A 12,963-nucleotide genomic window follows, 5' to 3' on the forward strand; every position below is an offset into this window, starting at 1 on the left:
AACATAATTTATCTGGTCATTTCCCAAATGATTGGTACTAATTTTATGTGCAGAGTATCGTTTCCTCCTTTAGGAAAAGAAAGAAGTGAATTTCTGCATTGCTTCTCTGGGTCAAGAATGGCTATTTTAGGGCAGCTAGGTGGCACAGTAGATAGGGCACCAGCTCTGGAATCAGGAGGACCTGAGTTCAAATCGGGCCTCAGACACTTAATAAATGCCTAGCTGTGTGACCCTGGGTAAGTCACTTAACCCCACTGACTTAAAAAAAATAATAATAAAAAAAAGAATGGCTATTTTAATTATACAATATTCAGTTTTATTTTATGAATTTTTTTCCCTGAGAGATAAAGTCCTATCCTGTAAGATTTGTGATTAATTTTGATTTGTCAGAGAATTCACATTTTGGGAATACATTAATAAAACAATGCTCATAAAAACACCTCTCATTTTGGGATATTCTTCAGGAATAAAATGAAAGAAGGAAGAAAATAAGCCAGGCACAATGTTAAGTACTTTACAAATATCACCTCATTGGATCTTCACAAACACCCTGGGAGATAGGTGTTGTTATATATTTAACATTTGAAGAAACTGAGACAGAAATTCAGAGTGACTTGCCCAGGGTCACATAGCTAGTAAATTGGACTACCTTAATCCAATCTGGTTAAGCAAAAACTGGATTTATATCTGGGTCCTCCTGATGCTACAAGGCCTACAGCACTATCTTACTATCTTTATTTGTCTTTGGCTGTCACTGTAATTTATTTATACTTAACCTCAATTAGACAAGACTAGATAAGGTGAGTAAATTTGTAAATTCAAGTTCATTTATATTGAAATACAAAAAATACAAATGCATACATATCAAATTCAATATTGCATTAATTTATATTTCCAAAGCCAATAAAATACAAAGGAGCTCAAAAGACACATAAAAGCCCAGAATGAAATTCCCCTTGAACAAAAGACACAAGGGAAGGCTTTCTGAAGACTCTGAAGCTTCTGGGGATGTAACCTCAGAATACTTGATTCTTACTAGCTTTTTGATTTTGGGCAAGTCACTTAACCCTGATTGCCTCACATCAAAGGCTATCTCCAGTTGTTTTGATCTGGTCACTGAACCCAGATGACTGGAGGAGAAAGTGTGACAAGGCAACTTAGCACAGCACCCCTTCACTCAAATCCAATTTGTGTACTTGTCATAGCATCAACCTGACTGATTGTCATGGTCTTCTTCCAAAAATGAAGGACAAAAACAAAAATTAAATTCAGAATGTTATTTTCCAAAAATAACTATAAATTAAATAAGCCTTTCAATAGTGTTCTTCCCTAAAAAGGTTGCTATTGTATAAACTATTCTCTTGGTTCTGCTCACTTCACTCTGTATCATGTCCTGAAGTCTTCCCAGGTTTTCTGAAACCATTCCTTTCATCATACACTAAATTACTATATTTTATATGTTGGTTCAGGATAAATTACTATTCCCCTACAAGTATATACTTACATAATATATATATATATATGTATATATATATATACATATATATATATCTTTTATATTATAACCATTTCTATGGTTAAGATAAAATACTAAATATGTTACTTCAGCGAAATAGGACTCTATTTACCTTCCCGTAAAGGTCATGGACAAAGTATTATGTACCTAATTTCAAAATAACATTTGATATGAGCAAAACTCACCCTCTTTTATAGGTGCCTGGTAAGCTTTGAATTTTCTGATGAATGCTTAAATAACAGCAGTCTAAGCAACTTAGCCTGCAGTCAAAGTAGTTCTATGGATTATTTCTTTTAACAATTTGCCACACAGTCGACCATCAACAAGCATTTATTAAGTGCCTATTATATGCCAGGAACTGAACTAAGTTCTGGAGATAGTAAGAAAAGCAAAAGATAGTCCCTCAAAACAAACTATGTAGAAAAGAGCTAGAGATAGAACCAATTGGAAATATATAAAAGAAAGGCACTAGAATATTGAGGTGGCTATGGAAAGCCTTCCTGTACAATCTCCTCCATAATGATATTTGAGTTTCATTATAGAAATAGTCATCCTTCTTACAGACTAATAGTATGTTAACATTTGCTATACAATTTTACTATGTCGAATACTTTTAAATTAATTCAGGTTGTGGATTAATTTAATAAATTATAAAATGAAACATTTAAACTTGCTGATCAAGAAGCCACAGACAAGAAAGGAATGACAACCCAGGATCTCAGTAAAATTTAGATTCAAGTGTTGAATGTAGTATAAGAATCGTTACTAAGGCAATGTTTCATTAAACCTATCTGCAATATGTAAGGGACTTTTGCGTGTGGGAGTACTGTAAACTTTCATCACCTGGTATCCTTGAGCACCAGAGCCTTGGTTTTACTGGTTGATTGTGGAGTACCATGGGAGTGGGAGTGAACCACAGGGCCTGGGGAGGATATTTAAGCACTTGAATTTGGTTTAATAAATGGAGATCTTGGAGAACTTTAAGGAGAACTTGTCATCCTTGTAGCTGGCAGGAACCTAATGCTTTCTGAGCAGCTAGTCTAACAGGAACATAACAGCTATAGATATCTCACTTAACTGATTCTTTGTTTAATCAAGAAAATGAATATTGGCTGGGGAACTTTCATTTCCTTCCATCCTCATTTTCCTCTTCTAACTCCAAATACCCCTCCTGCTCCCCCAAGTATGCAAAGGAAGGAACTATGAGCTAGTGAAAAGAATATTAAATATAGAATCTAAAGATTATAGTTTTATTTTTACTACCTTTCTCTAATGTGCTCTTAAATGACAACATATAATATTTTACTTTTTTTACCTTTAAAACTAGAACCACTTTCCTTCCTACTTTTGAAGATACTGTAAGATTGAAATTATACTCAAACTCAATAAAAACAGCCTGATATAATGAATTGAGCTAATTAAACTTTAAGTTAGAAGTTCCATTTTTGCTACTTATTAGCCATGAAACTGACCAATTCATTCTTTCAGTCTCATTTTCTTTATCTTTAAACAAGACTTACACTGCCTATATACTACAAAGTGGCTGGGCAAAATTTACCCTGTAAATTGTAAATATAAATGCCAGGTATTATTATTGCTTATTTCTTGAATGTCTGTGCAGAAATTATTTGTAAACTGGAAAATATATAAATATGGCTACTATGAGACAAATTAGAGTCCCTTAAAAGATACTTCACACAAATCTAAGAAAAAAATTTAAAAATTTCTAAGTATACTGAAATTGAACTGTATTTAAAAAAATATTAGTACATTAAATGAATTTATCTACAATGTACTTACCAGCTTCTGTTGTGTTGGAATTAAAGGGGAAGTAAGTCCTTCCCTGTGTAAAACTAGTTGGCATAAAAAGGGACTGCTCTTGGCTTCAAAAGTGAACAACTGTCCCAGGTGACACACTGGCATCCTCCTCATGGTGTGTTATCCTACACTTTTTGCAATAATTCATTTATATTCTTTTCAGATTTAGCAAAAGGATAAACCTTAAGTAATTCAACTCAATTCAAGAAGAATTTATGCATAAGGCATCATGCTAGGTGCCAGGGATACAAAGACAAAAATAAAAAACAGTCTGCTGTCGAGGAATTTACTAAGCTATGAAATTTACACATTTGTTGTTACATATTTGAATTCCTCAAAATAGTATTGCAGATCCTGCAGAAAAAGTCTTTGGCACACAATCTGTTAGAATTAAATTAGTAGTAAGTTAGTTATGTTTGAAATTGCTTGGGGCAACTAATGGCTAGAGCAGTGGCTTTTAGTCAGGAGTACCTGAGTTCAAATCCAGTCTCAGAGATACCATCTGTAACCCTGGGCAAGTCACTTAACTCCAACTGCCCCACCTCCCATCCAAAATATAATGTTCTTGTCTGAGAAGAAACTATTTAATATTAACAATTTATTATACAACACTTAAAGCTTTTATATTTATTACTTCACTTGATCATTATAACACTGCTATGAAGTATTATTATCCCTGCTTTATAGTTGAGGAAACAGAGACTTAGAATAATTTTTCCACAGTACTCAGTGAATATCGGAATAAGGGTTTGACTTCCAGTCTAGAATTCTTTCTATTATATTATGCTTCTCATTTGAAGTTCAAATATATTCTTAGATTAATAAACTGAATAAACAAAGCACAAATTTGCTTTATAATGTACTCAGACTTATAACAGTACCCAGAAAGAACATCAGGTTCTAAAGAAAATACTTTGCAAATCATAGACATGTGACAGATTTTGTTGAAGTTAATTTGTAGACGTTTTGCTAACATGTTAAGATTAAATTCTTTACTTTCCATCTAAGTGTGAGCTTTTCTTCAGATGATCTTTGCTGGGGCAGTTAGGTGGTGCAGTGGATAAAGCACCGGCCCTGGAGTCAGGAGTACCTGGGTTCTAATCTGGTCTCAGACACTTAATAATTACCTAGCTGTGTGGCCTTGGGCAAGCCACTTATAACCCCATTTCCCTTGCAAAAACATAAACAAAAAACAAAAACAAACAATCTTTGCTGACTATAACTGAAGAATGTCTTTAGTATTCCTGTTTTTATGAGATTTATATGTTGTAGCATATAATGAAATTTAATTTTGGTTCTGATCTTTATTGTTAAACTTTTTGTTAATTTGTTTAGCTCTGAGGAAGTAAACACTGAGATCTAGTTATAATAGTTTTGCTTCCTAATTCTACCTGAAATTTGATTAAGCTTTCCTCCAATTATTTCAGCATTTATGCTATTTACTGTCTATCCAGATTATGAGGAGTTAAGACTATGGAATTGAGTAGGATTAAGTTGCAAATGTGGGGTCCTTAAAGGATGGTGATGTAGTTAATGGAAATAAGAAAATTAGACAGAGAAGGGAGGGTTTGGAGTAAAAGGTTATGAATTCTGATTTGGAAACACTAAATTTAAGACACCCACAGGACAAACAGACGGAAATTCAGTTGGGTTTTGGGACTAAGGCTCATAAAAGAGACTCAAGAATAGATGAACCAATCTCAGCATTATCTGCTCTGAAAGCTGATGAGATAAAAAGAGAAGTCTCTGTGACAAAACCTACATCTATACAGGTCTTAATGATTTCATCTCTGCAAAAATCTCTCATAATTGCCCCACTCTTCTATTCTGGCTGCTAGTCCAAGTTCAGGCACTTATCATCTCATTTTTCTTAGGCAGTTACAATAATCTCCCCCATTGGTCTCCCTGCTCTAACTCTTTTATCTTAATTAGATTACTCATATAGTTACCACACTGATATTCCTGATTATTACTATTTTTTTTAGGGTCACACTGATTATTCCTAAGGCACAAATCAAATCTTTCTACTATCCTCCTCAAGGACCTTCTGTATTCTTTTTCATAAAGATGGATTAAGAGTTTATGTGTGGATGACATAGAATATAGGTCATTAAATTAGTATTCAAATTTAAATCTTGTGATATATAGGTGTGATTCTATTATAACACGAATTGAAGAGATACTTGTACTAGATCAGCATAAACAAGGTTTTACCATCATGTAGGAATAACTAGATATAGGGGTAGAAGTGTAAGCAATCTCTTTCTTTGAAGCAATGGGTTTAAGTGACTTGTGCAAGGTCACAGAGTTATTAAGCATCAAGTGTCTGAGGCCACATTTGAACTCAGGTCCTGACTCTAGGGCGGGTGCTCTATCCACTGCACCACCTCACCTATTCTCAAGTTGAAGAGGGAAGACCACTTATTCAGATTTTCTCTGTCTACTTTTCTGACATAACTCATTCTACCCTCCAATGCTTATAAAAAAAAGTAGAACTGTCTTTCCTCAGGCCTTTTCTCCCCTTTTTCACTTCTTCCACTGGTGCTAATTGAAGGCCATAAACATACAGGAAAATGTTTAGTCATTATTCAAACATAATATGAAGCAATGAAGTAACAGCAAAATTACAAATTCTGTACTAATAGGAACTCTAATAGACAAATAAACTTTATATAAGATACATAATTTTTATAATTGTCAGACAGTATAGTATATAAATGAAACCATACATTTAGGTACCTTCAATTTTAATGCTATTTATTTTAACCAATGGAATTTGAAACACTAAAGAAAATACTGGTGAAAGAACTAAATAAATTAAAAGCTTACGGTGATGATTCCAGAATGATGCTATTAGCTTGTGTTGATGATGGAGATCTATGATTCACAAAAACCTCACTTGGAGAGGTATGGACTATATGGTCTACCAAATGTCCAACTGAACATGGTCGTAGTCTGGTTCCCTCTTGTGTAAATGCAGAGTTGCGACTAAATAAAAGTTGGATAAATTTTTTTAAACTTTTAATTTAAAATCCCCCCCTCATTTTTTTCTTAGCTATGAAGTTACACCAAAAAGTTTTCTTTTAAAAGATTAAAGATTCAAAGTAAGCAAAAGCATTTTGAACATTCCTGGCTATATTTTCTTAGTACTTAGTTGAAATGAACATAATGCTATTAAACCATTGATATTTTAAACTTTTTACTTATTAAGTATTTTATATATATATATATATATATATATATATATATATATATATATATAGAGAGAGAGAGAGAGAGAGAGAGAGAGAGAGAGAGAGAGTTTCAAAATGGTGTTGCTCAGTTCCTCTCTCCAACCCATCTCTAACTTTTGTGAATGAATTCAATATCCTGAAAATGTCACCCTCTATGTACAAGAACTGCAAGCATATTCCTTTAAGATGGTTCAAGTATTTGTTTTATGCTGTAGATATTAAGCTTCAATGGCACAGTCATTATCCAAATGTTGTAAGTGAATGAATGTTTATGTGTGTGTGAACAAATGATAACAAACATTGAAGTTTACCTTTCATGGGGCAGATAATACTCATCTTAGAAAATTAATAATAACAGAGACAGTGAGGAGCTGGAGCAATTTGAAGAACAGACTTTTAATTATTCTGAAACTATGAAATAAATTTTGAGCAAGGGCAGCAGGATACTGAAAAAGGAAGCTACTGAAAACTGAGTTCCTTTTTCTAGAAAGAGATAGGGCATGACAACAGTAACTAACTTGCAATTCTATCAAAAAACTCTGAGAATCTAGGTGTTAGGTAGTTGGTCATCCATGGTATTAACTCAATTATATTAGAAAGTATATGACTTACATGACTATTCATGACAGAATGGCGAGTATGAGGAAGGGCAGATGATTTATGCAATAATAAATATATTGTATGATTCATTAAAAGTGTAGTCCCACACTGGAATTTGGGAGCTGGATATCCATGACAACTAATATTTAATGCATACAAATGAGTTCATATTTACTTACTGATTTGGTGTTCCAGGTGGAGAACGTGATGGTAAACTCTGTGTTTCTAATCTTTCATCAGATAATGAATTCCTACTTACTACTTCCCAATCCATCAATTTCCGTGCCAAAGGTTTACTTGGTGATCTGCAGAAATAGGAAATGGCTGAAATTATAACATGGGACCTAGTTGACCTAACCAAGTATTACTTTCAAGTAATATTTTCTGAAGTAATTACATGCAAAAAAATGAATGTTTGTAGTATTTTTCAGTATTCTTTGTCCTCCCTCCCAGTTTACCTCCCTGTTGCACTCTTCTCCTTTTCCCATCTTGAAATACTGGTAAGCCAATTCAATTCTACATCATTCTCTTCTCTTAAATTCTTTGCCTCTTTATTCTATCATCAATCTTATCTTGCCAAGTGTCTTAGCCTTAAATTACTCTCATCATTTTGTGCCTTCATTCCTGATGAACCAAGCTGGGGAAAATGAAAACATGTACACTGAGTCCACTGCAATGTAATTTCATAATTTTAACTTGGACCTCATTACAAAAAATGATCCTCCATAATTGATTTACTATCCCACTCACCACAAAAGGTTTTCCAAACCTTTTCATTTCTCTTCAAACCAAATATGCTTCCATTTCTCACCATCCTCTCAGGTGAGAAACTTGCCTCATATTTCACAGGAAAAAAACCTGAGGCCACTAAGATTTCTCTTTTCTCATCTCACTAAATTATCTTTTTCTCACTCTTTTTCACTTGAGAAAAAAGTGGCCCTTCTACTTACTATATATATAAGAGATTCCCATTTCATTCCCATTTACTAGCCACTTCATTGCTGCCTTCAAATACACCCAGGTTTCACCCATTTTGGGAAAAAACCTCATTTGATTCAATTACCTCAACTAGTGATTATTTTGTATATACCCTCTCTGTTATGAGAGCTGCCTACAATTGGTGCTTCTACTTTCTTTCCTCTCATTCTTCATAATTCTCTTTGGTCTATCTTCAAAACTCTTATCTTTTATTCAAGAGAAATAGCTCTTTAAAGTGACTAGATCTTTTAACTGAAAATCTAATCTATTCTCAGATGGCTTTTTTCTCAGTCCTTATCCTTTACCTCTCTCCAACCTATGACACTGTCAAACCACTTCTCACTTGATTCTTCTCTCTAGATTTTTGTGTGACGATGATCTCACAAGGCTCAGTCCTGGAGTGCCCTCTCTTTAATTATTCATTTTCCCCAGTGACCTCATCAGTTTCCATGGATCACTTCAATGCAGATGATATTTAGCTCTATCTAGCCCTAATATTTTTTTTTTGCAGGGCAGATGGGGTTAAGTGGCTTGCCCAAGGCCACACAGCTAGGTAATTATTAAGTGTCTGAGACCGGATTTGAACCCAGGTACTCTTGACTCCAAGGCCGGTGCTTTATCCACTACACCACCTAGTCGCCCCTTAGCCCTAATATTTTTCATAGTATCTACTCTTATATCCCTAACTGCTTAAAAGGACATCTTAAGTTGGGTGTCCTATAAAGGTTGTAAAATGAGTGTATTCATAACTGAACTCAATATTCTTCCCACCCACTAACTTCCTATCTTTCTCTCTTCCCTATTATTTTGGAGGGCATTACTATCCTTCTATTCATTAAAGGCTTATATCCTTAATTCCTCACTCTCATACACTTTTCCTCCCCCTAATCCATTCTTTTGCCAAGTCTCATAGATTCTTCCTTCACTCAATCTCATACCCCCCCCCCCCCCCCCCCCCCCCCCCCCCCCCCCCCCGTTCCTTCTCTAACACTGCTATCATCCTGGACCAGGTCCTTATCACATCAAAATCAGACACTTGTGAGAGCTTGGTGATTGGTCTCCCTGTTTCAAGTCTTCCCCACTCCACTCAGCTTTCAAGTGATCTTCCAAGAGTATAGGTCTGACAATGTCATTTCCCCATTCAATAAACAATATTGATTCCCTATTACCTCCAGGATAAATATAAAAACCTCCTAAAAAAATTTACAGTCTTTCATTACCAGGACACTCCCTTTCTTTCCATTCTTCATATACCTTATTCCCCTTCACACATTTTATGATCCAGTGATAAGGACCTTTCTGTTTTTGAAGGAAGACAAAACCTCTCCTTAGTGTACACATTTTCATTTATTGCCCTCCATGTCTTGAATTCTTTATCTTCTGGTTAAGTCTCAACTAAATTCTACTTTCAGTCAAAAACTTTTCCTAGTTATCCCTTAGATTTGGCTTTGACAATTTTATGCCATCCTTTCAAATAATAGATGTACCCAGGAGCAGTCTTAATTTGCGTCTGTGAACTTGGATATTTCGATTTTATATATATATATAAAATTATTTCCCTTGCAATATCATATATTTATATATTTTAAAACATTGTTCTGAGAAAGGAGGTTTATGGGCTTCATCACTATCAAAGAGGTCCATGACACATGGAAAAAAAATTAAGAATCCTTGCCTAGAACACTGGGAATGACTGTTCTATGGCAAGAGCCAGCTCAGATTATTTTCCAGACATTGAAAGTAAGTTTCTTGGTTGTGGAAAGAGTTGAAAAGACAAATTCTATTTTTTGGCTACCTCCCACTTCTCCTATCAATGCCCTTTTCTTTTCTCCTAATACTCTTTTCCCACTCTTTTCCCCTCATTCTCTCCCATCTCAATTCACCCACTAGATCTCATTTTTTTTTTAAAGTTTTTTGTAAGGCAATGGGGGGTTAAGTGGCTTGCCCAAGGCCACACAGCTAGGTAATTATTAAGTGTCTGAGGCCAGATTTGAACTCAGGTACTCCTGACTCCAGGGCCAGTGCTCTATCCACTGCACCACCTAGCTGCCCCTAGATCTCATTTCTGTAGGGCATGCGGTTAGTGGTGAATATCTTTTATATTTATGTAGTCACTGTTCCTTTGGTATCTAAACTAGAAGTCTAGGGTCACATTTCTACCTATTAAAAATAGCAGCCACTAACAAAAAAGATAGTAAATGTAAAGTCCCAACAATTATGAAGATCTGAATTAGCCAACTTTTTCTAAAAAAGGGAAAAACTCTGAAATATATACAAAGATCCTAAATAGAGATCATTAGCAATATGACTATCATGCAGGTTAATCAATTCTTCCTTTACTTTTCAGGCAAATGGGGTTAAATGACCTGCCCAGAGTCTCATAGCTAATAAATATCTGAAGTTGGACTGAAATCAGGTCCTCCCCATTTCAGGGTTGGTGCCCTATCCACTGCTACCACCTAGCTGTCCTTAATGGATCTTATCTGAAAAACATGAATGAAGAAGCTAGCATTTTGGCCAAATTGCCTTTATATGAGCCATCAAAACAAATCTCATTTAGATACAAAGATTAATATAATGCAGGTATTTTAAAAGTTAGTAATTAATACATTTCTTATTTTATTCTCAAATTTTACTTATCTAATTATATGTATATCATGTAAGAAGAAATTCAATAAAACATTTCTTCTTTATACTTAATTTAATGCTGTGAACATCTTAAATACTGTTTTGAAACTTATTTTATGACTTCTGCCATTTCACAAAAACTATACTTCATAAGATTAATACTTTTATGTGATCTTAAAGGATAGACTTAAAGTCATTATTTTCCAAATGTAATTTTGAACATAGTGGTAAGGGCAAGCAAATCTGGTGTGAGTTAAAGGATAGTTCAGAGTTTGCTGGGGAAGGGAGGTATAGTTCATTGGCATGAGCATTTGATGAAATTGGCATTAAGAGAATAAAGAGGGATTGTAAATTTGCTAAACATTGGAGAATAAATCCAGTTAAAATGTAGCTGATGAAATGGAGCAGGTGAAATTAACATTCTAAATCAGATTATAATTTGAAAATTTTAAAATTATATTTGCTATCTAAATACAATGTGGCTGAAGGTCAGAATAAATCCTCTTTTTTCTTTAAACATATTTTATTCCTATTTTCAAAGGAATAAAAAAGGAACAAAAATGAATCAACACAGCAATGGTTATTGTTGGAAAAAAGCTCTAATGAAAAAACTAACATCTATATAGTCAATTCATACCTTATATTAGAGAAGTAATACAAACTGTAAATGTGAAATCAAGTTGACTTTTGTTGCTCAAAAGAGAAACTTCTTATTGTATCATGTACTAGCTTAGGAGGAATACTAAAATTTTCAAATTATAATCTGATTTAGAATGTTCACTTCACCTGCTACATTTTACCTGGACTTAATTCCCAATAATTAGCAAATTTACATTCTATCTTTATTCTCTTAATACCAGTTACATCAAATGCCCATGCCAATAAGTACTGTTTTGAAACTTCCCTAGCAATCCCAGAAATATCCCTTAACCCACTCCAGATTTGCTTGCTCCTTCCACTGTGTTCAAAATTTAGCAACTTCCCTTAATTTTTTACCTCATTCTCCCATGCTCCTTTCATCTTTTATAATTCACAGAGACTTTGTTCCCCTAGAAAAATGCATCCCTAGACATCCTTTTGGTCTGGTCATAGTTCCTTTCATACCTCTCTGGTCCCAATGTGGGAATCAGAATACTCTCTGCTCGTTATCAACCCTTTTCAATTATTAACCTCTCCTCTACCTCTATCTAAATTTGTCATTCATTGCAGATCCTAGCTTCTGTTAGCCCCAAATATTCTACTCCATAACCCCAAATTCTTTTGACCTATTCAATTTCCATCCACTACACTCAGATACAAAATGGGACAATCAAAGTCTTGATCATACATTTCCCAAACACTAAGTCTGAAATTACTATATAAATTCCATAATTTCTTAGCCTTCCAACTGAAATAAATCATCTTCTCAGATTGCTTCTCTCTACTATTTCTACTTTATCAGTGATTTTTCTTTCTCTCTGCCTACACAAATTCTCTTATTTTATCTCCACCATTCTTAAAAAACTTTCAATCTGACCATTCCTAATAGTCATTAGTTCATAGCTTTCCTCCCATTTTTGGCTAAACTGTTGAGAAAGTAGTTTGGTCTCCATATACTTTCTTCTCACTAAATTCCACTTTTGACTTCATGTAACTGGAAATACTCTCTATAAAGTTATCAATAATCTCATATAACTGTCAAATCTAATGGTATTTTCACAATTTTCATTCATCTTGACCTCTCTAGACTTTGACTTTGTCAGGTCCCTTTGCTTCCTGGATTCCCTCTTCCTAGCTTTTTTTGTTACTGTTTTGTCTTGTTTCTTTTACCTGTCTCTTGACCTTTCTCAGCCTCTTTTGTTGGCTCTTCATCTCAAAATCTCAAAGGTTCTGTCCTGGGTCCTATCTTCCTTATATAAAAGAGCGATTAAATTCTATTCCATGAACTTGAAACAATCATTTTTAACATAATTGGTTTCCTTTATAAAATCCAACATATTCTGTGCTATGATGATTCAGAGAAGAGAGATAGAAACATCACTAGATTGTTTAGGAATTGCACCAGATTATATAAAAACAAATAGGTTACAAACCTCTATTTAATGTTATCTTAACTGGTGATCTCATTAGCTCCCACACATTCAAATATTACCTCTAGGCAGATGATTCTTAATCTATATAACTACTGCTAACCTCTTTCTTTAGCTCCAA

The 12,963-nt window shown here is 34.2% G+C and overlaps 1 protein-coding gene across 5 annotated transcripts in view; it reads right to left on the bottom strand.

Moving 5' to 3' along the window:
• PTPN4 (protein tyrosine phosphatase non-receptor type 4) overlaps positions 1–12,963 on the bottom strand; it is a 255,843-nt gene that overhangs the window by 60,712 nt on the left and 182,168 nt on the right. For all 5 annotated transcript variants that reach the window (XM_074214982.1, XM_074214981.1, XM_074214985.1 and 2 more), the window contains exons 13-14: positions 7,347–7,472; positions 6,164–6,322 (exon numbers count right to left, since the gene is read on the bottom strand). In XM_074214982.1, the coding sequence (XP_074071083.1) occupies positions 6,164–6,322; positions 7,347–7,472 (285 nt within the window). The remainder of the gene's footprint in view (positions 1–6,163; positions 6,323–7,346; positions 7,473–12,963) is intronic.

Source organism: Macrotis lagotis, chromosome 1 (genome assembly GCF_037893015.1).
Source record: "Macrotis lagotis isolate mMagLag1 chromosome 1, bilby.v1.9.chrom.fasta, whole genome shotgun sequence".
NCBI lineage: Eukaryota > Metazoa > Chordata > Mammalia > Peramelemorphia > Peramelidae > Macrotis > Macrotis lagotis.